Consider the following 23473-nt stretch of genomic DNA (forward strand, 5'->3'; position numbering starts at 1 on the left):
ATATGATATATGCGAAATAAAAATTATAATTTGGCATATAAAAACGTGTGTATAATGCAAATAAAATAATATGTGAAATAATTACTTACAAAAAGAAAAAAATAAAATAATTGTTGTATCTTCAAATAAAAACAATAAAGAAAAAGGAAAAGAAAGCGATATTTGACTCTGCCGGCTGTCATCCAACTCCGAAAGAGCTTACAAACAACTCCCGTGAAGATGATGGTGACCGTCACCCAATTGTTTAACACCCACCCGTGAGTCGTGACTGGGACTCAGTCCAGCGCCAGGAAGGAATGCCAGTGTGCCACAAAAGGCGTAAATCCCTCCATGACAAAAAACCATCAACTCCAGAGTCCAGCCTTTAGACCTTCTCTCACCGTCATCACTTTCTACTGACGTACAACGTTCGATTCATATCTCGGCCTGGCCAATGACGCAAAGCCAGAAATATGTGCTATTCCACAGCTCCTGCTGGCTAGGATAAAGACTGACATTATTGCAGGACTATCAGCTGCAGAAGAATGTACTCTAGCTACCTGAGTCACAAATGCTGCTAGCTTTTTGTCGAATTTTAATTGTCATTCGCGTAATATCAAAAAACAGTAATGTATACAAAATAAACTCGTCTCCTCCATTTTGTGTTTGTACAACTTGCATCTAATCAAAGGAATGTGTTTTAATTCGACTTTCTTGAGAGAATGGTGAAGTTTTTTTTTTTTCTGTTGAAACAGGTTCGCCAGCAGGAAAAGGTGCACAAGAATGCTATCATTCATGGTCTAAATTGCTCCGTTCCATGACATTCTTTCCTGCTCAAAGTTTTGGGACCAAAACGTCCAAAATCTTTCACATGAATGTACTAATTATATCAAACCGTATCTTCAACAGGGAAGGAATGTGTTGCCGCCTTTATAACTCGGAAAAACATGCCCGTTCATTTGTGGTTGCCAACTTGGTAGTTGCTAGGTGTGGACAGAGGAGCCATGCACGCAGCACCTCTTCCCGTACGGTTGTTGTTAGACTGGGTACCTGATAAAAGAGTTCATGAATTTCGTGGCTGCTATTGGACTCTCGTGAGCCAACTGGGTCCTAACTGTTCCCCTGTGGCCATTCCTAATCATCAAGAACTCTATAAAATTAGTCAAGTTAAAAAGCCAACACTGCATATCTGGACAATGACTTTCTTTCTTGCTTTCTGTGCCTGCTGAGTCCCGAAGCTTCTTCTTTGTAAGAGTACAATGGTATGTATTCGGAAAACCAGTTGCTGATTGAAGAGGGTGGTTCACAGGTTTCAACATGATGGCATAAATATGCGTGTTGGTTTTCAATTAGTACCATAAAAGTTAAAGGTAGGGCACAGTTTCCCATTTCAGACAAACATAAGAATAACAGGTGTAGCATTCGGATTAGGCTGAACCTCATAAAGGAAGAGCCTGAGCCCTTCTATACAAACCTATCTGATCAGCCCTGTTGCTCAGAAACACTGGAAATTCTGAAGGATGTTGTTAGGTCGTCGGAGGTTATCGCTGGTGTGTAGATTAATCTTTTTCATCAGTTTTGCATCGTCGGAGGCTAGAACCCCAGAGAAGCTTCCATCTGCAGTGGTTGTTGGCGCCGTCTATTGTGACACATGCTTCCAGCAAGGCTTCTCAAAGGATAGCCACTTCATTTCAGGTTTCTTTTTCGACTTCTTGAACTCAAGTTCTTATTTCTTATTGAACTGCTGATGATATTGTCAAGATTTTGCCCAGGTGCATCTGTTGCAGTCGAATGTGGGGAGGAGAATTCAAAACCAAGTTTTCGTGAGGTAGCAAAGACTAATGAGCATGGAGAGTTTAAAGTACATCTGCCTTTGTCGGTGAGCAAACATGTCAAGAAAATCAAAGGATGCTCTGTCAAGCTGATAAGTAGCAGTGAACCTTACTGTGCTGTGGCCTCAACTGCAACTTCATCTCCAGTCCACCTCAGGTCAAGAAAGGACGGGACACACATTTTCTCAGCCGGGTTTTTCTCATTCAAGCCTCTTAATCAGCCAGCACTATGTGTTCAAAAACCAATCATTAGCAGATCAAATGAGCTGCCAAATACTGCAAAGTTGACATCAATCTCAGACCCTGATGATCCAAACTTTTCTCCCCCAATTCAAGATCCACCCACATCAGATCCACTTCCGGTAGTTGGGAATTATGTTCCACCTCTTCCACAGCTACCCAACGTGCCATCTTTGCCTACACTTCCTCCTCTGCAGCCTATTCCCGGACTACCAAATACCCCAGCGCCAGGAAAGTCGTCAATATCCAATAACTCTCCAGTAACATCTGAATCCTCAAACGAAAAGGTTGCTGCTCAACCGAGTATTTTCAACCCAATACCATTACCGCCAAACCCCTTGCTCCCACCACCTTCCTTGTTTCCTCCAATTCCGAATCCATTTCAGCCTCCACCTTCAATACTTCCTCCAGTCATTCCATCACCTCCACCTTCAATTTTCCCCCCAATATTTCCTTCACCTCCACCTTCCATATTCCCTCCCATTTTTCCTTCCCCTCCTACACCTCCACCTTCCATATTCCCTCCCATTTTTCCTTCCCCTCCTGCACCTCCACGTTCACTATTTCCGCCACTTGTTCCTTTGCCAGGTTTAACTCCCTCTCCTCCACCACCGCCACCACCATCCTTTCCTCTCCCTCCATTTCCATTCCAACCAGTTCCTGGCCTCCCTGGACCTGGAGTGCCTCCTGCAGTCCCTTCATCTTCTGATTCAGAGAAAAGCTCTCCTTAATTAATCTAAATGTAACAGCAATTTTACATCCTCTTTTTTTTTTTTTTGGGTTCTTATATATTTACTTGTTTTCTTTCCCTTTTGCAACGTTAAAATGATGTTCTGATAATCCTAGTTGGGCAGATGTATAAAGCCATCAGTTTCTATATGAACTCTGACTACTGTAACTGAAATAAAGGTATACGATTTTAGATAACCTTTTTTTTGGGGGGTGGGGGGGTGATTTTATCCTGGTTCCTGGCTGCTGAACTCAAGATGATTTCTGTTTGCACTAGAATATCGCACACGTATGTATTTTCCCATTTTAGTTTGCATCGTGCAGAATGTCTAGGCGAATTATACTAGCTGATGATTAACGTACCAAACATTGGCCCTGTGAATTTTAATGTCTGAGACTGAAATTCCAAAACTTTCTGCGTGAAATCATGTTCAAAATGGTATCGAGCCTGCTATAATCACTTGGCAGAAAACTGATGCCAGGGGCGAATGCTGTTGAAATACTCCCTGCGTTTCTTTGTACGCAAAGACGGAGAGAAGATTATGAGTATAATCCACAAACTCCATCCTAAGTTGCCACAAAAGTACTTGAATGTAATCAAAGCATGAATGACATACATCTTAGCGAAGACAAGCACCGATATGGTGATTCAAGAACCTGTGGTAAATTCTTGAGCTATGGGCATCAATTTGATAATATTGACAATTTGCTGCACATATAAGATTTTCTAGGCTTCGCTTTGCTGGTGAAAAACATTCTCTGCATAGGAAATGAACAGGAGCTGATAAAAGAACAATAAAAATAAAATCAAACAAAGAAATGTTTTCATTCATCGTTACAATTTGATATCTTCTATTGCGAGCATTTTAGTCTGCAATTGCATTTTTAGTTGGGATGACATTTTATTATATCTCCTAGAAGAGTTTAATTAGTCTTCTCATCATGAAATACATATTAAATGAAAACTCGATCTTTTTATTTATTTATTTTTTACTACAGAGTAATTTTTTCCAAAATAAAAAAATATACAGTCCAAAAATATACTGCTACCACGAAACTTTTTTTTTTTTTTGGCTTTTCTATTTTGAAGGGGAATATTCCAGACTGACTTGCAGATTAAGCAAAATGCTTACGCATGCTCTTCCACGAGACTCGTGTATGTGTCTGATTTCTTTCCCAAACCGCCTAACATACATCGTTGTCACCACGCTGGGTATAAGAACCTGGTGAAAGGGGAAAAAAAAAAAAAATCAAGGGACCAAAAGAATTTGGTAGTAGGAGTAAAACTATAAAGGACTATTTCAATTCCTTTTCCTCGCTAAACCCTTGCCACTTAAATCATCATTTCTTCCTCTCCAGTCTCGTAAATATTTCTGATTTCTTCCTTCCTGTTTCCCTCACCGGCGACGAGAGCTCTCTGCTTTCCCACAGCATTTACATTTCTCTAATGCACTGATCGCTTGCTTTCCGCGTCGGAGTCATGGCCGACCAGGAGATCGCCAAACTCATCGATGCTCTTTCGTCATTATCGTCCTCGTTCAGCGATGATAATTTCTCTAAGAGACTTGGCACCGATTCCTCGCTCAAGTTAGGGCTCCAGAAACTTTACTCAATTCTCAAGTACTCTGTTTCTCCGATCGCCGCCGTCGCTGACGGTCGTGATAAGAAGCGAGGACTTGAATTTTTGGAGCAGTCTCAAATCCAAGCTGTTGCTTCTTTGGCAACCGCAGTAGTCATCGCCACTCGATCCCTCTCAGGTTCTCTAGCTTATTTAATTTCATTCCTTGTGCTCAAAGTCCAGCTTATGTGCGAAGCTGTACAACTTTTTTTCCTTTTTAAAGACAATTGGAGGTTATATTTCTTGTTCTGGTAATATGTGGCAGTGGAGCATGTGGAACCCGTAATTGTGGCTGTGGTGCAGAAGTCGGTGGAATTTGCTTTGTGTTTCTTGGACAAATCAGTTTCTGGCAATGAAGATTTGAGTCTTCAGGTTTATCTTTTTTTCCCTTCTTGAAAATTCGTGTGGGTGCCATCTGCGAACATCATTATGTTCTTTTATTGGATTTGTTGTTCTGTTCATTATGGTGAAGTTTGCTTGATACTTGAAATTGATACATGAAGTAGAGTACAAAATGTCATCTCGTCCTTTTCATTGCATTTTGTCGTATTGATGATTGACAGCAAAATTAGAGTTTAGTACCTTTTAGGTGGCTGGCCTTTCTCCAAACCATGAACTATTACCGACTCTAAACTTTCTGCCAAATGTTGATAAAATGTCCATTTCATGTCAAATGGACATTGAAAGATCAGTGAATTCAAGTATATCTGAGAAAGGAAGCTCAGAAACCCTGTACGTGCTGCTGTGTTCAATTATGCACAGGCTTTCTGCCATGCTCATTCAAATACATCCTTCTAATATACTTGCCTGGGAACATCTGCATCTAAATGTGTGTATGGCTGTATGTCTGTGAAATATGTAAAATTTTCATCTCTAACTCCTGTATTTTGTCTCAGAATAATTTGGTCCAGCTGTTAGAAATAGCACTTAATGATCGAGTGGATAAAGAATTGGATCTGCCACAGCCATACGCATCAAGTATACTTGTTGACTTGATTCCATTTGTAGCTGTTGAAGATGATAGCATTCAAGTGCAGGACTACGTCAAGTGCATGCTTCAAGGTATTTATAAATCCGTAGGTTTTTAAGGAAGGATCAGAACCGGCACTTGTTGATTTATTTATTTATTGGTTTATGTACTTTGAATTTCTAACACGTGTTTTTCTTGCTTGAAGGGGGAAGGTGCTCAGTTGAAGAAAAAGCTGTTGACCATCTTCTAATGACATTGGCATCTGAAGAGTTGCAATCTGATGATTTGAATCAATTGTCTATTGGACTGTCATTTCGGCATGATTTCATGAAGTTAAATGCTCTATCTCGTCATCAAGCACTGGTTCATTTGGAATGCATGCCACGTCTTGTTTTCCTTTGCAGAGGGCTTTTGGGACTTCAGGATCTGTTGGATGAGAAGATAGCCAGTGCAGATCTGCGAAAGAGAATGTCTTTTTGTGCCAGGATATTCAAGTTACTAGGATATCTTGCAAAAGGCAATCCATATGTTAAAGTTGATGTAGCGTTATTGCAATCTTTTGCTTCTTTTGCTGACATTTTACCTAAAGTGTTTGGAATCGGCTTTGAGTTTGTGAACAATGCTACTGGTGAAGGTAGCTTTGACAGTCTGACAATATTGTTAATGGAAGAGTTTCTTCAACTTGTACAGGCAGTATTCCACAGTAGTAATGTACTTCAGAACGTTCAAGCATGCATTACAGCATCAATCTTGGACCACTTGGATTCAAGTGTGTGGCAGTATAACAAGTCTACTAGTAACCTTAAGCCTCCTCTGGTGTACTTCCCACGGGTGGTGATTCATGTGATCAAACTGATAATGGTTGTGAGGAAGTCTTCGTATTCTGTATTTCAGCTTAAGGACGATGGTACAAAACATGATGGGCATCCTGATGGTTTTGACATGAATTCTCCAGCATGCCAAGTTCGTAGTGAGAAGATCTATCTATTGAAGAAATACACAGCTGAGGAGCTGTTGACTAGAATTTTTCCACCTTCAGGTCAGTGGGTGGATAATCTGGTTAACCTTGTTTTCTTTCTTCATTCTGAGGGTGTCAAATTAAGGCCCAAATTGGAGCGGTCGTGTTCCACTTCTATAAAAGCATCAAATGAACCAGAAAATGCTGTGTGTCATGAAGATGATGCTCTATTTGGGGACCTTTTCTCAGAAAGCGGTCGCTCTGTGGGATCTGTGGATGGTCTAGATCAAACCGCACCTGCAGCCAGTTCGCTTTCCAACTTCAGCAATATGCCAATTCAAGCTGCTATGGAGCTGCTCAGCTTTTTGAAAAATGATGTTTTGTCACCTAACTGGAGTCCAGGAGTGTATGAGGATGGTTGCAGAAAGCTTACTTGTGAGCATATGGGTATTCTGCTGTCGATAATGAATCATCAGGGCTATTCTTCTGAAGAGAGGACTCTTGGTTCATGTGTTACACTGGATGAACAGAAGAAGCTTGAGCAGATGCCTGAGCTTTGCTTTGAACTGTTTAACAGCTTACTTTCCCAGCATTCTTTGTCTGCCGTCGTTGAGGAGTCACTTATTGAGAAAATACTGGCCATTGAGAATGGTAGTTTTGTCTATAATGATCAGACCCTTGCCTTGCTTGCACATGCCCTCATCTCACAGGTGGATTCTGTTGGTTGTCACCTAAGGGACAAGATATATCAGACATGTATCAATTTTGTTCTTGAGAAGGCAAAAACAATCTGTTCTAGCTGCCCTAGTCTTCAAGAATTTCTCAAGACCCTTCCATCTGTGTTTCACATTGAGATCCTTCTAATGGCATTTCATTTATCTTCCACTGATGAGAAGGCTGCTCAAGTGAATGCCATTTTCTCTTCACTGAGAACTGTTGATGCTCCATCTTCTGGTTGTGGCAGCGCGACACTATCATGCTGGGCTCTATTCGTTTCGCGGTTGGTTTTAGTGCTTCGCCACATGTTGTATTGTCCTCATGGTTGTCCGTCGTCATTGCTTTCAGTCTTCAGATCAAAGCTGAGGGAGGCCTCTCACAGAAGAGCCAATTCTTTGAGTAATACAACTAATTTATCATCTTGGACACCTATGATATTGGAGAATGTGACTGGTGTGTGGATCAAAGAAGCACCTGTGAACAAGATTTTGCTAAATCAATTGATTGATATTGCAACTCTCCCTGCTTCTGTATTTGGGGATGATGCACCACCAGTTGACTGCTTAAATATGACATGGGATGAGTTATCTGCCTCTCTGTCTTGGATTTTGGGGTTTTGGAAAGGCAAAAAACCTGGAAATGCTGAAGACCTAATTGTTGAAAGATACATGTTTTTGCTTTGTTGGGATGTTCCAATAATGGAATCCACATCAGAGCGCGTACTTTTGTTGAGGGGTTTAGAGCTTCCTCATGTCTTGGAGATAGAGCATTTTCTTTACTTTAGCCATTCAATTTTAAGCAATGCTGGTGCTCTCAGCAAGCAAGTCAATATTCCACATGTGGTGATGGGGTTGCTCCAGCATTTGCATACGTTGTGCATATCAGATGATCATGGGGAAGGAGGCTGGGATTTTTTACGGACAGGATCATGGCTCACTCTCATGTCATCCTTAGTTGGTGCTGGTATTTGGCGATACTCAAAGAAGAACTCCATCACTTCAGGCGGTCCAAGCTGGGAAGAACTTACATCTAAGGATGTTGAATTTCTTGCTTTAGCGGAGAGCTTCTTGTCTAGTTCTTTGGGTGATGATCAAATAGCTACGCTAGTGAGATTGTTCTCATCATTCCTGAAGAACTATTTGAGAGCTTATCAGAAGGCTTTCAGTTTGACCTTTGATAATGACTCCTCCTCTGCAGATAGGTTTTCACCCCTATTGCTCCTCAAACATACTAGTTTTGATAAATCCAAACAAGTTGAGGTCCTTGATAAAATGGGTCATGATCCATGCCAGCTGGATAGTGTTTTTGAACTTCTGCCCAAGTTGGGTGAAACCGTTGACAAGATGGCTGTAGGATATCGATCTAAGGTCTTCTGGGAAGTTTCATTGCATGGGTTCCCATGTCATGCTCAGGCGTCTAGTGGAATTCTTCTTTCTTGCATTCTTAGCATAAAAGGAATTATTGGTGTCCTAGATGGGCTTCTGAAGGTCAAAGTTGCTAAAGGAACTGTTTTCACAGAGGTGGAGGAACTCCGTCAAATTCTTGAATCTGTGCTAACAATCAAGTGTGACAGAGTCTTTGAAAGTATTCATGGAGAATGTGAAGCTATATACAAAAGCTTGAGTGGTAATCTGGGGCCTGAATATAGCAGCTTATTTATATTGAAGGACATGGAAGAGTTTCTGCATAATATCAATAATGTAGGAGTCAATTGCACCATCCATGAGTGCTTGGTTACCAATTTTATTGACATTATTAATGGTCTCAGGAAGGACCCTTCAAAAGGCCTGATATTCAAGTATTTCCTCTCTGTTGGAGACATTTCTGAACACTTTCGGGAGTTGTACAGTGCACTACATGGTGATGTGTTAGTTCTTATAGAATCACTGGATAATTGCAATTCTGAATCAATTAATGTAAAAGTTTTAAACTTTTTTGTGGATCTTTTATCTGGAGATATGTGCCCTGATGTCAAACAGAAACTGCAGCAGAAATTTCTGGACATGGACTTGCGATGCCTGTCAAAATGGCTTGAACAGAGGCTTCTAGGATCTTGTTTGGAACCATCCAGTGAGGTTACCTGTGCAAAAGGAACTTCAGTCTCCTTGAGAGAGTCAACCATAAATTTCATTACATGCATTTTATCCCCACCATTTGAGTCGAAGTCTGAAGAACTGCACACGCATTTATTTGAAGCCATGCTGGTTCCCCTTGATAATGCTTTCCTTCTATTTGACTTTGGCATAGCAAAGTCTTATTTTAATATTATGCTTCAACTTTCCAGAGGAAAGATGTTAATCAAGCCACTTTTGCAGCATACCGCTATGTTATTGGGGAAACTGGGTGGTGATGAACGTTTTCTTCAAGGATTAAAGTACATAGTTGGATTTCTCGCAACTGTTTTGAGTGAATGCGGGTCTGTCAAGAACTCAAACGATAAATCTTCTGGAAAAGTTCTACCTGGAGGCAGTTCTGTAGTGGGACCTGTATCTCCTAGACCTCTTGGTTCTAGGAAAAATTCAGATGCTTTGGTCCTTTCTGTCAGTCAAGGAGCTGCGGCAGCTGTTGACTGTGATGCTACTTCGGTTGATGAGGATGAGGATGATGGAACGTCTGATGGGGAGGTGGGTAGTGTAGACAAAGATGATGAGGAGGATAGCAACAGTGAAAGGGCACTTGCATCTAAAGTTTGCACATTTACATCCAGTGGTAGTAATTTCATGGAACAGCACTGGTATTTCTGTTACACGTGTGATCTGACAGTCTCCAAAGGTTGCTGCTCCGTGTGTGCAAAAGTTTGTCACCGTGGTCACCGTGTGGTCTATTCTCGCTCTAGTCGGTTTTTCTGTGACTGTGGGGCAGGGGGTGTCCGTGGGAGCAGCTGTTTATGCTTAAAGCCCCGAAAATTCACCAGAGGTCATGATTCACCCCGTCATGGTGCGGATGGTAACCTTCAATCATTTCTTCCTTTCCCTGAGAATGGGGATCAGCTACCTGAGAGTGATTCAGATGTTGATGAAGATGCTGTAGTGGAACAGGATTACGCTGTTAAATTGTCTATTCCAAAAGAAGTTCAAGATGGGATGCCAGAATTCCTTGTGGAGCTTGATCTTGAAGACCATGTTCTAGAACTTTGTTCATCATTGTTGCCTTCCATAATAGGCAGGAGGGACTCAAACCTCTCAAGAGAGAGAAGGATTACCTTGGATGAGGATAAAGTGCTTTGTTGTAGTGCTGAAATATTGCAGTTGAAGAAGGCATACAAGAGTGGATCTTTGGACTTGAAGATAAAGGCAGATTACTCAAATTCCAAGGAATTGAAATCCCATTTATCTAGTGGTTCTCTTGTCAAATCCTTACTCAGTGTTAGTAGTCGAGGTCGACTTGCAGTGGGAGAAGGTGATAAAGTAGCCATATTTGATGTTGGGCAGCTGATTGGACAAGCCACTGTTGCACCTGTGACGGCTGACAAGGCTAATGTGAAGCCTCTTTCCAAGAATGTTGTCCGCTTTGAGATTGTGCATATTGTGTTTAATTCAGTGGTAGACAATTATCTTGCTGTAGCAGGCTATGAAGATTGTCAAGTACTTACAGTAAATCATCGGGGGGAGGTGACTGATCGCTTAGCCATTGAACTTGCTCTGCAAGGTGCATATATCAGGCGTGTAGACTGGGTACCAGGTTCTCAGGTTCAGCTAATGGTGATCACTAACAAATTTGTGAAAATATTTGACTTGTCTCAGGACAATATTAGCCCCATGCACTATGTCACATTGTCTGATGACATGATTGTGGATGCAACTCTTGTTATGGCTTCTTTGGGACGACTGTTCCTCGTTGTCCTTTCAGAAAGTGGTTACTTGTACAGGTTAGAGTTGTCACTGAAAGGAAATGTTGGGGTCAAAGTTTTGAAGGAAATCATTCAAACTGAAGGCAGAGAAATTCATTCCAAAGGCTTGTCTCTGTGCTATTCATCGTCTCATAAGCTACTTTTTATGTCTTATCAAGATGGAAGTACCTTGATTGGTCGCCTGAATCCAGATGCAACATCCGTAATTGAAGTCTGTGCCTTACTTGACAGTGAACCAGATGGTAAGCTCCGAGCAGCTGGATTGCATCATTGGAAAGAGTTACAATGTGGCATTGGTCTGTTCTTCTGCTTTTCAAGTTTGAAATCAAATGCTGCTTTTGCTGTCTCAATTTGTGAACATGAAATACATGCTCAAAATATGCGGCATGCGGTAGGTTCAACCTCTGCGTTGGTAGGGATTACTGCTTACAAGCCCCTATCAAAGGACAAGATACACTGTCTTGTTTTACATGATGATGGAAGCCTTCAGATTTATTGGCATGTTCCTATGGGGGTTGACAATAGTGCAACTGCTACATCTGAGAAGGTTAAAAAACTTGGTTCTGGCATCCTTAACAATAAAGCTTATGGTGGTGTTAAACCAGAGTTCCCACTTGATTTTTTTGAGAAAACAGTGGTGATAACACCAGATGTAAAGTTAAGTGGTGATGCAATCAGGAATGGTGACTCTGAAGGAGCTAAACAAACATTGGCATCTGAAGATGGATTCTTGGAGGGTCCTAGTCCTTCTGCTTTTAAGGTAATGTTGCCATGTAATTAATTACTGCAGGTTTTGATTATTGATGTCTGTTTTATTGAAGTTTTATCAGTTGGTTCCCTAACACTTCTGTATGGGTTCCACAGATTACTGTTGCTAATTCGAACCCTGATACTGTCGTGGTTGGGATCCGTGTGCATGTCGGTAATACATCAGCAAATCATATTCCCTCTGAGATTACTATCTTTCAGAGAGTGATAAAATTAGATGAAGGAATGAGGTCTTGGTATGATATACCATTCACAGTGGCTGAATCGCTTCTTGCTGATGAAGAATTTTCAATCTCCATTGGACCAACCTTCAATGGATCTGCTCTCCCACGGATAGATTCATTGGAAGTTTATGGTCGAGCTAAGGATGAATTTGGTTGGAAGGAGAAGATGGATGCAATTTTAGACATGGAAGCACGTGTGCTTGGCTCAAATTCATGGATTTCAGAATCCAGGAGGAAATGCCGCACTACGCAATCTGCTCCTCTTCCGGAGCAGGTAGTGTCTGACGGCCTCAAACTTCTGTCAAGGATCTATTCTTGCAAGTCACAGGATAGTTTGAAAGTTCAAGAGGCTAATTTGGAGCTGAATAAACTGAAGTGCAAGAAGCTGTTGGAAACAATATTTGAAAGTGATCGAGAGCCTTTACTACTGGCTTCTGCTGGGCGGGTCTTGCAGGCTTTGTTCCCCAAAAAAGAGGAGTATCACCAAGTAATTACCAAAACCATACCTGTTCTGAGAAGCTTCTTTTGCTAGCATTTTAGAGTTCGGTAAATGAGATTTGTATGACAGTGTAATAAACATATCCACCTATTCCACTTGATTGTTCATATTTATTTACAGTAAAGGTATCTGATGAGGTCTGTTTTAGGTTAAGGACACAATGCGGCTCTCTGGAGTAGTGAAATCCACTTCCATCCTTTCTTTGAAACTGGGGATAGGTGGGAATACAGCAGGGTGGATTATTGAGGAGTTTACAGCACAGATGCGAGCAGTTTCTAAGATTGCACTACATCGTCGTTCAAACTTGGCTGCTTTCCTGGAGGCAAATGGTAATGCTAGAGTTACAAGGACTACCCTTCTTTGCTCATGCATGTTGCCTATGCATCGATGACTTGTTGTAGACATGTTGCATTTTGGTTTGATTTTATAATCTTGATTTGCCCATATTACTTTGCCAACAATCTTCAACATACCCTCTTTGGTGCTCTTTCTGGTGCCGTATCTTGTGGATTTACAATTCACTTCAATAATTGGGCAAGAATCTAGTATCCTTGGTTTCCACTGTTTGTCTCACTTTTTTGTGCCTGCCAAATGGATGTTCCTTGAGAATAGATTATGCTGCTTGATGTCTAGGCCAACAGTTGCAGATTATTTAACTAGACTTGGATACAGATGCATGCACGTGTACACACACACACACACAAACGCATTCTTGTGACATTATACACCAGAAAAGCTTATTACTTCTTCTTTCCTAAGTTAGGCTCTGAAGTTGTTGATGGGCTCATGCAAGTGCTCTGGGGGATTTTGGACATGGAGCATCCTGACACACAGACTATGAATAATATTGTTGTATCTTCAGTAGAACTAATATATTGTTATGCTGAGTGTCTGGCACTGCATGCAAATGATACTGGCACACATGTTGTTGCTCCTGCTGTTTCATTGTTTAAGGAACTCCTATTCTCAAAAAATGAGGCTGTTCAAACATCAAGCAGGTAAATTTAGTTCTGTTAATCAGTTTTAAGGGATATTTTACTGTGTGCTAATTTGTTTTGAATTGTTGCTTTTGCCAGCCTGGCTATATCTTCAAGACTGCTCCAGGTTCCTTTTCCAAAGCAAACCATGTTAGGTACAGAAGATGTGTCTGATAACGCAGCAGCTGTTCCTGCTCGAGTTGATGGTACAAGTGCAGCAACAGGAAATACTCACATTATGGTTGAAGAAGACAACAGTACGTCATCCGTCCAGTACTGTTGTGATGGCTGCTCTACTGTTCCTATACTTCGGCGACGATGGCACTGCACTGTTTGCCCTGACTTCGATTTATGTGAAGCATGCTATGAAGTGTTAGATGCAGACCGGCTTCCACCACCTCATTCAAGAGATCATCCTATGACAGCAATTCCAATCGAAGTGGAATCATTGAGTGGAGAGGGCAATGAAATTCACTTTGGTACTGATGATTTGGCTGATCCAAATCTTTTACCAGTTTCAGCTGATATGAGTATCCAGGGTGCTGCTCCATCTATCCATGAGCTTGAACCCAGTGAATCCACGGTGTTTACAGGTTCTGTATTTGATCCTGTTACCATTTCCGCTTCGAAGAGGATTGTGAACTCCTTAGTTCTTTCTGAGCTCCTTGAACAACTGAAGGGATGGATGGCAACTACCTTTGGAGTTCGGGCCATTCCAATCATGCAACTCTTTTATAGATTATCTTCAGCTATGGGTGGACCTTTTGATGATGGCTCAGAGCCTGAAAATGTAGATTTGGAGAAGTTAGTTAAATGGTTTTTGGATGAGATAAATTTGAACCAACCTTTGGTGGCTAGAAGCCGTTCCTCATTTGGTGAAGTTGTGATCCTTGTCTTTATGTTCTTTACACTTATGCTTCGAAATTGGAATCAACCTGGAAGTGATGGTTCTGCACTGAAATTGAGCAGTACAGGAGATGGACATGACAAAAACTCTGTCCAGATTCCACCTTTCTCTTTGGTCTCTGGTTCACCTGCTGTTGAAAGCCATGAGAAATTGGACTCTGTTTCGCATCTAGTTCGAGCTTGTGGCTTACTTAGACAGCAAAGTTTTGTAAACTATCTGATGGATATTTTGCAGCAGCTGGTCCATGTCTTCAAATCCTCATCTGTTAGTACTGACAGTTCTGTAGGGTTGAACTCTGGCTGTGGTTCTCTCTTAACCATCCGAAGAGAACTACCTGCGGGTAATTTCTCACCGTTCTTTTCAGATGCATATGCCAAATCACATCGTACAGATATATTTGCAGACTACCCAAGGCTATTGCTGGAGAATACGTTCCGGCTTGTTTACAGTCTGATTCGACCAGAAAAGCATGACAAGGGTGGAGAGAAAGACAAATATTTCAAGATATCTTCTTGTAAGGATTTGAAGCTTGAAGGCTATCAGGATATTTTGTGTAGTTACATCAATAATCCACATACAACATTTGTCAGAAGATATGCAAGAAGGCTTTTTCTGCACCTATGTGGTAGTAAAACACATTACTACAGTGTCCGGGATTCTTGGCAAGTTTCGAGTGAAGTGAAGAAGCTATACAAACACGTAAATAAATCCGGTGGCTTTCAAAGTCCTATCTCATATGAGAGAAGCGTCAAGATAGTGAAATGTCTGTCGACCATGGCTGAAGTAGCTGCAGCACGCCCTCGTAACTGGCAGAAGTACTGTATGAGACATGCTGATGTTTTACCCTTCCTTGTGCAGGGAATTTTCTACTTTGGTGAAGAGTGTGTTGTCCAGACTTTGAAGCTATTGAGTTTGGCCTTTTATACAGGAAAGGATGTTAACCAGTCTTTGCACAAATCTGAAGGTGGGGAAGGAGGAACAAGCTCAAGTAAGCCTGGGTCACAACCCCTTGATTCTAAAAAGAAGAAGAAAGGAGAAGAGGGAAATGAACCTGGTTTGGAGAAGTCATATTTGGATATGGAACCAGTGGTGGATGTCTTCACTGAGAATGATGGTGACACCTTGAGACAATTTATTGATTTGTTTCTACTGGAGTGGAATTCAAGTTCTGTACGTGTTGAAGCAAAGTGTGTTCTTAATGGGATTTGGCATCATGGAAATCATCCTTTCAAGGAAAAATTCCTAACACTCCTCCTGCAGAAAGTCAAATTTCTGCCGATGTATGGGCAGAACATCATTGAATACACACAGCTGGTTACCTCATTGCTAGGAAGGACTCCAGATAGCAATTCAAAGCAACAGATGAATGAAATTATAGACAGATGCTTGACTCCTGAAGTGATAAAGTGCATGTTTGAGACACTTCGTTCACAGAATGAGCTGTTGGCTAATCACCCGAATTCTCGAATATACAACACATTAAGTGGTTTGGTGGAATTTGATGGATACTATCTGGAAAGTGAGCCTTGTGTAGCCTGCAGCTCTCCTGAGGTGCCCTACAGCAGGATGAAGCTAGAAAGTTTGAAGTCAGAAACAAAGTTCACAGACAATCGCATTATTGTGAAATGTACTGGCAGCTACACCATTCAGAGTGTTACCATGAATGTCCATGATGCTCGCAAGTCCAAATCAGTTAAAGTCCTGAACCTTTACTACAACAACAGGCCTGTGGCTGATTTATCAGAGTTAAAGAATAATTGGTCATTGTGGAAGCGTGCAAAAACCTGTCATCTTGGTTTTAATCAGACAGAGCTAAAAGTTGATTTCCCTATACCAATTACTGCTTGCAATTTCATGATTGAGTTGGATTCTTTTTATGAAAATCTTCAAGCTTTATCTCTTGAGCCATTGCAGTGTCCACGTTGTAGTCGACCTGTGACAGACAAGCACGGTATTTGCAATAACTGTCATGAGAATGCTTACCAGTGTAGGCAATGCCGAAATATTAATTATGAGAATCTTGATTCCTTTTTATGCAATGAGTGTGGTTACAGCAAATATGGTCGTTTTGAATTCAATTTCATGGCTAAGCCAAGTTTTACATTTGATAACATGGAAAATGATGAAGACATGAAGCGGGGATTGACAGCAATAGAATCTGAATCAGAAAATGCTCACCGGAGATATCAGCAGCTTTTAGGATTCAAGAAACCATTGCTGAAGATTGTTTCAAGTATTGGTGAGAATGAAATGGATTCTCAACAAAAGGATTCTGTTCAGCAGATGATGGCGTCTTTGTCTGGGCCTTCATACAAGATAAACCGGAAAATTGCCCTTCTTGGTGTCCTTTATGGTGAGAAATGTAAAGCAGCTTTTGATTCTGTGAGCAAAAGTGTTCAGACCCTTCAAGGTCTTAGACGGGTCTTAATGAATTACTTGCATCTAAAACATTCAGATGATGCGGTGTCTGCCTCCAGATTTGTTGTGTCAAGGTCAGCTAATAGTTGCTATGGTTGTGCTACCACTTTTGTTGCGCAATGCCTTGAGATGTTGCAGGTGCTTTCAAAACATTCAAACTCCAAGAAACAGCTTGTTACTGCTCGCATCTTGACTGAATTATTTGAAAATAATATCCATCAAGGCCCAAAAACTGCTCGTGTCCAGGCCAGGGCAGCACTCTGTGCCTTCTCTGAGGGTGACATGAATGCAGTGGTTGAACTGAATAGTTTAATTCAGAAGAAGGTTTTATACTGCCTTGAGCATCACCGTTCAATGGATATTGCCCTTGCAACCCGCGAGGAGTTGCTGTTGCTCTCAGATGTATGCTCTTTGGGTGATGAATTCTGGGAATTGAGACTGAGGGTCGCGTTTCAGTTGTTATTTTCTTCCATTAAGTTGGGTGCTAAACATCCTGCTATATCGGAGCATGTTATTCTTCCTTGTCTGAGGATTATATCTCTGGCATGTACTCCACCAAAACCTGATGCAGCAGAAAAGGAACAAGTGAATGGGAAACCTGCCTTAGCTTCACAAGTAAAGGATGAGAGTCGCTCTAATGTGCCTGGATATGGTGGACAGGTAAGTGGAAGCAAGGCTGTTTCTGAGTCATCTGAGAAGAACTGGGATGGCGCTCAAAAAACTCAAGATATGCAATTGTTAAGTTATTCAGAGTGGGAGAAAGGGGCATCATATCTTGATTTTGTGAGGAGGCAATACAAAGTGTCTCAGGCAGTCAAAAGTGGTCCAAGGGCTCGACCTAATAGATATGATTACCTGGCTCTGAAATATGCACTGAGATGGAAGCGACGTGCATGCAAGGCTCGAGGTGGGATAGCATCATTTGAGCTGGGATCTTGGGTTACGGAACTTATATTAAGTGCTTGTTCACAGTCGATACGCTCGGAGATGTGCATGTTGATCAGTTTGCTTTGTGGCCAAAGTTCATCAAGACATTATCGGTTACTAATTTTACTGATGTCTTTGTTACCAGCCACTTTGGCTGCTGGTGAGAATGCTGCCGAGTATTTTGAATTGCTTTTTAAAATGATAGATTCTGAGGATGCCCGACTTTTCTTAACTGTACGTGGAGGTTTAGCTACACTGTGTAAGCTGATTTCCAAAGAAGTGAGTAACATTGAATCCTGTGAGAGGAGTTTACACATTGACATCTCTCAAGGTTTCATCCTTCATAAGCTTATTGAGCTCTTGGGAAAATTTTTGGAGGTTCGCAATATTAGATCCCGGTAAGTGCAAATTTCTTATTTGGATTGGCTGTGAATTAATCATGTTTGATGGCTAATCCCATTTACATATTCTTGCAGCTTTATGCAAGAACAATTGCTGTCTGAAGTTCTTGAGGCCCTAATTGTGATCAGGGGCTTGATTGTACAGAAGACAAAGCTGATTTGTGATTGTAATCGTCTTCTAAAAGATCTTCTGGACAGTCTCTTGCTCGAGAGTGATGAAAATAAACATCAGTTTATCCAGGCATGCATCTGTGGTCTACAAATTCATGGGGAGGAAAGAAAAGGACGAGCTTCATTGGTATGTAGTGAAATCCTTCTGGGTCAAATCTTTTTTTTTCCCCCTAAATTCTTTATACTTTGTTACTATCTAGGGGTGATTAAGTTGTGGAGATTTGCAAAATCTTTGGTTCTTGTAAAATCTTTTATTAGAATACATGAAGCATGATTTCCTTCAGATCTTTGGTTCTTGCAATAGATATGCAAAATCTTGTCATTTGTTCTTCTCTTTTGGTGGACAAGTTTTTTAAATATATGTTAAAAGAGCTGCTGTTTTCTATGCAGTTCATCTTGGAGCAGCTTTGTAATCTCATTTGCCCTTCCAAACCAGAGGCCGTTTATCTTCTTATTTTGAACAAGGCTCACACTCAGGAAGAATTTATCAGGGGATCAATGACGAAAAATCCTTATTCAAGTGCTGAGATTGGTCCACTGATGCGGGATGTTAAAAATAAAATCTGCCATCAATTGGATCTTTTGGGTCTTCTTGAAGATGACTATGGCATGGAGCTGCTAGTAGCTGGAAACATCATCTCTCTTGATTTAAGTATTTCTCAGGTTTATGAGCAAGTCTGGAAAAAGTCTAATAATCAGTCTTCTAATGCATTAGCTGGCACGACAATGCTTTCCTCTGGTGGCACTGCATCAAGCCGGGATTGTCCTCCGATGACAGTGACTTACCGACTTCAGGTTTGGTCCTGTGGTTTTACCTCCATATCTTTTTTTTTATTTTGTTCTCCTAAATTTACAGCTTCAGGGAATTTATGTACCTTTGTATGAACTGATTGACTGCTGGTGAATAAAGATTAAAAGAAAAATTCCTCAGTTTTATGGGACGCTTTCCTTTTATGTTCTTTGCAATTGTTGCATGGTACATACCATTCTCTCCTGTTCATCTTGTGTGAAAAAAAATTGAGTTTTCTGTTTTCCCCCATGTACTTCCAGTTGAGTTTAAGTAGTTAATTCGTTCAAACTTTGCAGGGGTTGGATGGTGAAGCTACCGAGCCTATGATCAAGGAATTGGATGAGGATCGAGAGGAATCTCAAGATCCGGAGGTTGAGTTTGCAATAGCAGGAGCTGTCCGCAAATGCGGTGGGCTGGAAATTCTTTTGGGGATGGTTCAGGTATGTGGATACTTTTATTCCTTATAGATTTATCTGATCTGTTTGGATAATTTATTCCTTGTTGGATAGGAGAAGGGACTTGATTTTAGTGATTATTAATGAGCCTCCAAGATATTGCTATTTGTGTTTTTGGTTTGTCATAATGATATAACGCTTTTAAGTATAGTCCTGCTCCATTTGGGGCCAGAGAGATAGAGAGAGGGTTTGCCTTAGCCTTTCTTCTGGTGCTTTTATTTCAATTAAGCTTATCCTTTCTGCAATTTTGACATCAAGTACTGATTTTGGTTATGCAGCGTTTGCGAGATGATTTGAAGTCTAACCAAGAGCAGCTAATTGCCGTGCTTGATCTGCTTATGCTATGTTGCAAGAAAAGAGAAAACAGAAGAGCGTTACTAAAGCTGGGAGCTTTAAGTCTACTCCTTGAAACAGCAAGGCGTGCTTTCTTTGTGGATGCAATGGAGCCTGCTGAGGGTATTCTACTTATTGTGGAGAGTCTGACGTTGGAGGCAAATGAGAGCGAAAATATTAGTATTGCACCTGGTGTTGCAACTGTGTCTAGTGAAGAAACTGGTGCAAGTGAACAAGCCAAAAAAATAGTACTGATGTTCCTTGAAAGGTTGTCTCATCCAACAGGTCTTAAGAAATCAAGCAAACAACAGAGGAACACAGAAATGGTTGCTAGAATTTTGCCTTATTTGACATATGGAGAGCCTGCAGCAATGGAAGCTCTCATTGACCATTTTGATCCTTACTTGCGCAACTGGAGTCAATTTGACAGGCTGCAGAGACAGTACGAAGACAACCCAAGGGATGAGAGCATTGCTCAACAAGCAAACAAACAGAAGTTTGCTTTGGAGAATTTTGTTAGGGTTTCGGAGTCTCTTCAGACAAGTTCCTGTGGAGAGAGGTTGAAGGACATTATATTAGAAAAAGGGATTACTGGAGCAGCGGTCAGACATCTAAAGGATACTTTTGCTTATACAGGCCAGGCTGGCTTCAAATCTAGTAAAGAATGGGTATTCGGTTTGAAACTGCCGTCTGTTCCAGTTATACTATCCATGCTAAGGGGCTTGTCACTGGGGCATTTGGCCACTCAAATGTGCATATATGAAGGTGGTATTTTACCTCTGCTTCACACTTTGGAAGGTGTCGCTGGTGAAAATGAGATTGGAGCTAGGGCTGAAAACTTGCTGGACACACTCTCGGATAAAGATGGAATGGGCGATGGCTTTCTAAGCGAGAAGGTTTGCCATTTAAGGCATGCCACGAGAGATGAGATGAGGCGTCGAGCTCTAAGGAAGAGAGAGGAGTTACTTAAGGTACTTCCTTTGTCAATATTGTCTTTGTGCCTTCAGAGTCTGTTATGGCATCTAATTTGCATTGCCTACACCCCCAACTGCTGCAGCCCCATCACCTCTCATGTTGGTACGGTAAACAAAAGGATGGAGGCATCTCTTTTGTGCTCCTTTCATCTGATATGAGAGAGTGAAACTTTTTTTCTTTTTGTTTTGCATTTTTTGTTTCAAGGAATAAGATTATTTAGAATGCCGATCACCGATACAAGAATATTAGTAAACTGGTACATTTTCGAGCTCTGGAAAAGCAGTGCATCATGGGGGCACTTGTGGGCACTGTCACACAGATGACCCCTCCCTCTCTCTCCCCCCCCCCCCCCCCCCCAAAAACACAAAAAACAACACACGCAGACCAAGGAAAAGAGTTGTATTCTGTTAGCTTATCCTATTGTTAACTTTTATTGGCTGTTCTCTATGCATCTAATTAGCAGCTTTTGATGAAACCAGGGATTGGGGATGCGACAGGAGGTCTCTTCTGATGGTGGTGAGCGTATTGTGGTTTCTCAGCCTGTTCTTGAAGGTTTTGAAGACGTTGAAGAAGAGGAAGACGGGCTGGCTTGCATGGTTTGCCGAGAGGGTTACCGGTTGAGACCCACTGACCTGCTTGGGGTGTATACTTACAGCAAGCGGGTGAATCTTGGTGTTGGAACTTCAGGAAATGCTCGTGGAGATTGTGTTTATACAACTGTCAGTCATTTCAACATCATACACTTTCAATGCCATCAGGAAGCTAAAAGGGCTGATGCGGCCCTCAAGAATCCAAAGAAGGAATGGGATGGAGCTGCCCTCAGAAACAATGAGACTCTGTGTAATAATTTATTCCCCTTGAGAGGTCCATCAGTTCCAATGTCGCAATACATGCGTTACGTTGACCAGTATTGGGATTACCTTAATGCTCTTGGGCGTGCTGATGGAAGTCGTCTCCATTTGTTGACTTATGACATTGTTCTGGTCAGTAGTAGTTCTTTTCCTTTTTTTTTTTCTATGGACTTCTTTTACCCAGCCTCGTCTGGGTTCTTGCCCCCTTGTTAGTATTTGGGATTGTTGTTTGACCTGTTTCTGACCTAGAGATTATCGTCAATGATAACTGCTTACTGTCATTTCTTTTGGCAGATGCTGGCACGTTTTGCAACCGGTGCATCATTTAGTGCAGATAGTAGAGGTGGGGGAAAGGAAAGTAACTCCCTCTTCTTACCTTTCATGATTCAAATGGCTCGTCATTTTCTTGATCATGACTCCTCTCAGCGCCAGGCAATGGAAAAATCTATTTCCAGTTACTTGGCTTCGTCTTCACTTGAATTGAAATCATCCAGTCCTGGCACACAACCATCAGCTGGAACGGAGGAAACTGTCCAATATATGATGGTGAGTTCACTTCTATCAGAGTCTTACGAGTCATGGTTGGAACATCGCCGTACCTTCTTGCAGCGTGGGATATACCATGCCTACATGCAGCGAATTCATGGCAGGCCAATGAACCGCTCATCACCCAGTCTGACGAGTTCTTTGAGACCTGATTTGGGTAGTACTAGTGACATCCATTCAGGAGATACTGGTGGACCTGACGACTTATTGTCAATCATTCAACCAATGCTGGTTTACACTGGTTTGATTGAGCAACTGCAGCATTTTTTCAAGGTAAAGAAACCTGCTACTGCGGGTACAGCTAAAACACAAATTTCTTCAAAGGCGGTGGAACCGGAAGAAGAAAGTAAAAGGTTGGAAATGTGGGAGGTGCTCATGAAAGAGAATCTCTTAAATGTAAAAGAAATGGTCGGCTTCTCCAAGGAGTTGTTGTCTTGGCTTGATGGCATGATGTCTGCTACGGATTTGCTGGAAGCTTTTGATATAATTGGCAGCTTAGCGGATGTGCTTAGTGGTGGGTTTACCCGACCTGAAGAGTTTGTTTATGCTGCAATAGGGAGGAGCTGATGTACAGGTGCATGTTTAGGAGAGATTTTTTTTAAATTAATCCCTTTTGGGAGGGGGAAGCTATTTGGCATTCTGCCCCATTATGTTTAATTATTGCGTGGAAGCTACTAGTTTTTTTTTTTTTTTTTTTTTTTGTGAGTATAAGGAGTAAACCTGTTCGGCCAAATTTTAAGGCCAAAACTGAAATTTTGTGAGGCAAAATTTGTAGAGAGTTGCTTGTTATTATATTCCCTGTACACGACAAGGAACGTCACAGAGAGAGATGACATCCAATTTTGAAATGCGTTGCCACAGCTGTTAGATGTCGATGCGTGTTATTGTCAAGGCCGAATTGTCCGGGTCAAAATTTCTGGCATTGTTATGCATTTCATTAGGTTGGGTTTTGGTTGAATCCACTAAATCCGAATCCACAGTTGCTAACGGAGCGCTTAGTTTGAGGGTACTGGAATTTGGATTTGGTATCATATTCTCTTGAAAAATGGGTACGGGATTCAAGATTTTAGAATGATTTCTAAAAGTGTGGTAACTGTCAACCCCCCCAAATATGTTTCTTAAATTTCATTCTCAAGTAGGTTTGATTAAATATTTTTTTATTTAGATTAAAATTTCTCATTTCTCACCTACTTTTCTTCTCGCATCTATCATTTCTTATCGATTGCCGTTCTGTTATCCATCAGTATCATTCTTTTCTTCTGTCCTTCTCCTTCCTTTCTTTCTTGCCTTCTTTACAGCAGTCAAAATTTTCTCCTCCTCTTCTCCTAGTGGATCTCT

The 23473-nt window shown here is 41.3% G+C and overlaps 2 protein-coding genes across 2 annotated transcripts; both read left to right on the forward strand.

The window, feature by feature from the left end:
• The first annotated feature begins 1355 nt into the window (after nt 1–1355).
• LOC113698096 (uncharacterized) lies at nt 1356–2978 on the forward strand. The gene is made up of 2 exons (XM_027217776.2): nt 1356–1674; nt 1752–2978. Exons 1-2 carry the CDS (start codon nt 1500–1502, stop codon nt 2780–2782), a joined length of 1206 nt encoding a protein of 401 aa, XP_027073577.1. The 5' UTR covers nt 1356–1499; the 3' UTR covers nt 2783–2978.
• Nucleotides 2979–3975: 997 nt separating this feature from the next.
• On the forward strand, nt 3976–22995 carry LOC113698782 (auxin transport protein BIG-like). Its single transcript, XM_027218728.2, has 14 exons — nt 3976–4537; nt 4664–4770; nt 5295–5460; nt 5574–11653; nt 11758–12372; nt 12533–12713; nt 13148–13382; nt 13461–18011; nt 18090–18312; nt 18576–18980; nt 19272–19415; nt 19709–20734; nt 21218–21721; nt 21884–22995. The coding sequence occupies exons 1-14, from the start codon at nt 4261–4263 to the stop codon at nt 22700–22702; spliced, it is 15333 nt and encodes a 5110-aa protein (XP_027074529.2). The 5' UTR covers nt 3976–4260; the 3' UTR covers nt 22703–22995.
• The last annotated feature ends 478 nt before the right edge of the window (nt 22996–23473 follow it).

Source organism: Coffea arabica, chromosome 7c, assembly GCF_036785885.1.
Source record: "Coffea arabica cultivar ET-39 chromosome 7c, Coffea Arabica ET-39 HiFi, whole genome shotgun sequence".
NCBI lineage: Eukaryota > Viridiplantae > Streptophyta > Magnoliopsida > Gentianales > Rubiaceae > Coffea > Coffea arabica.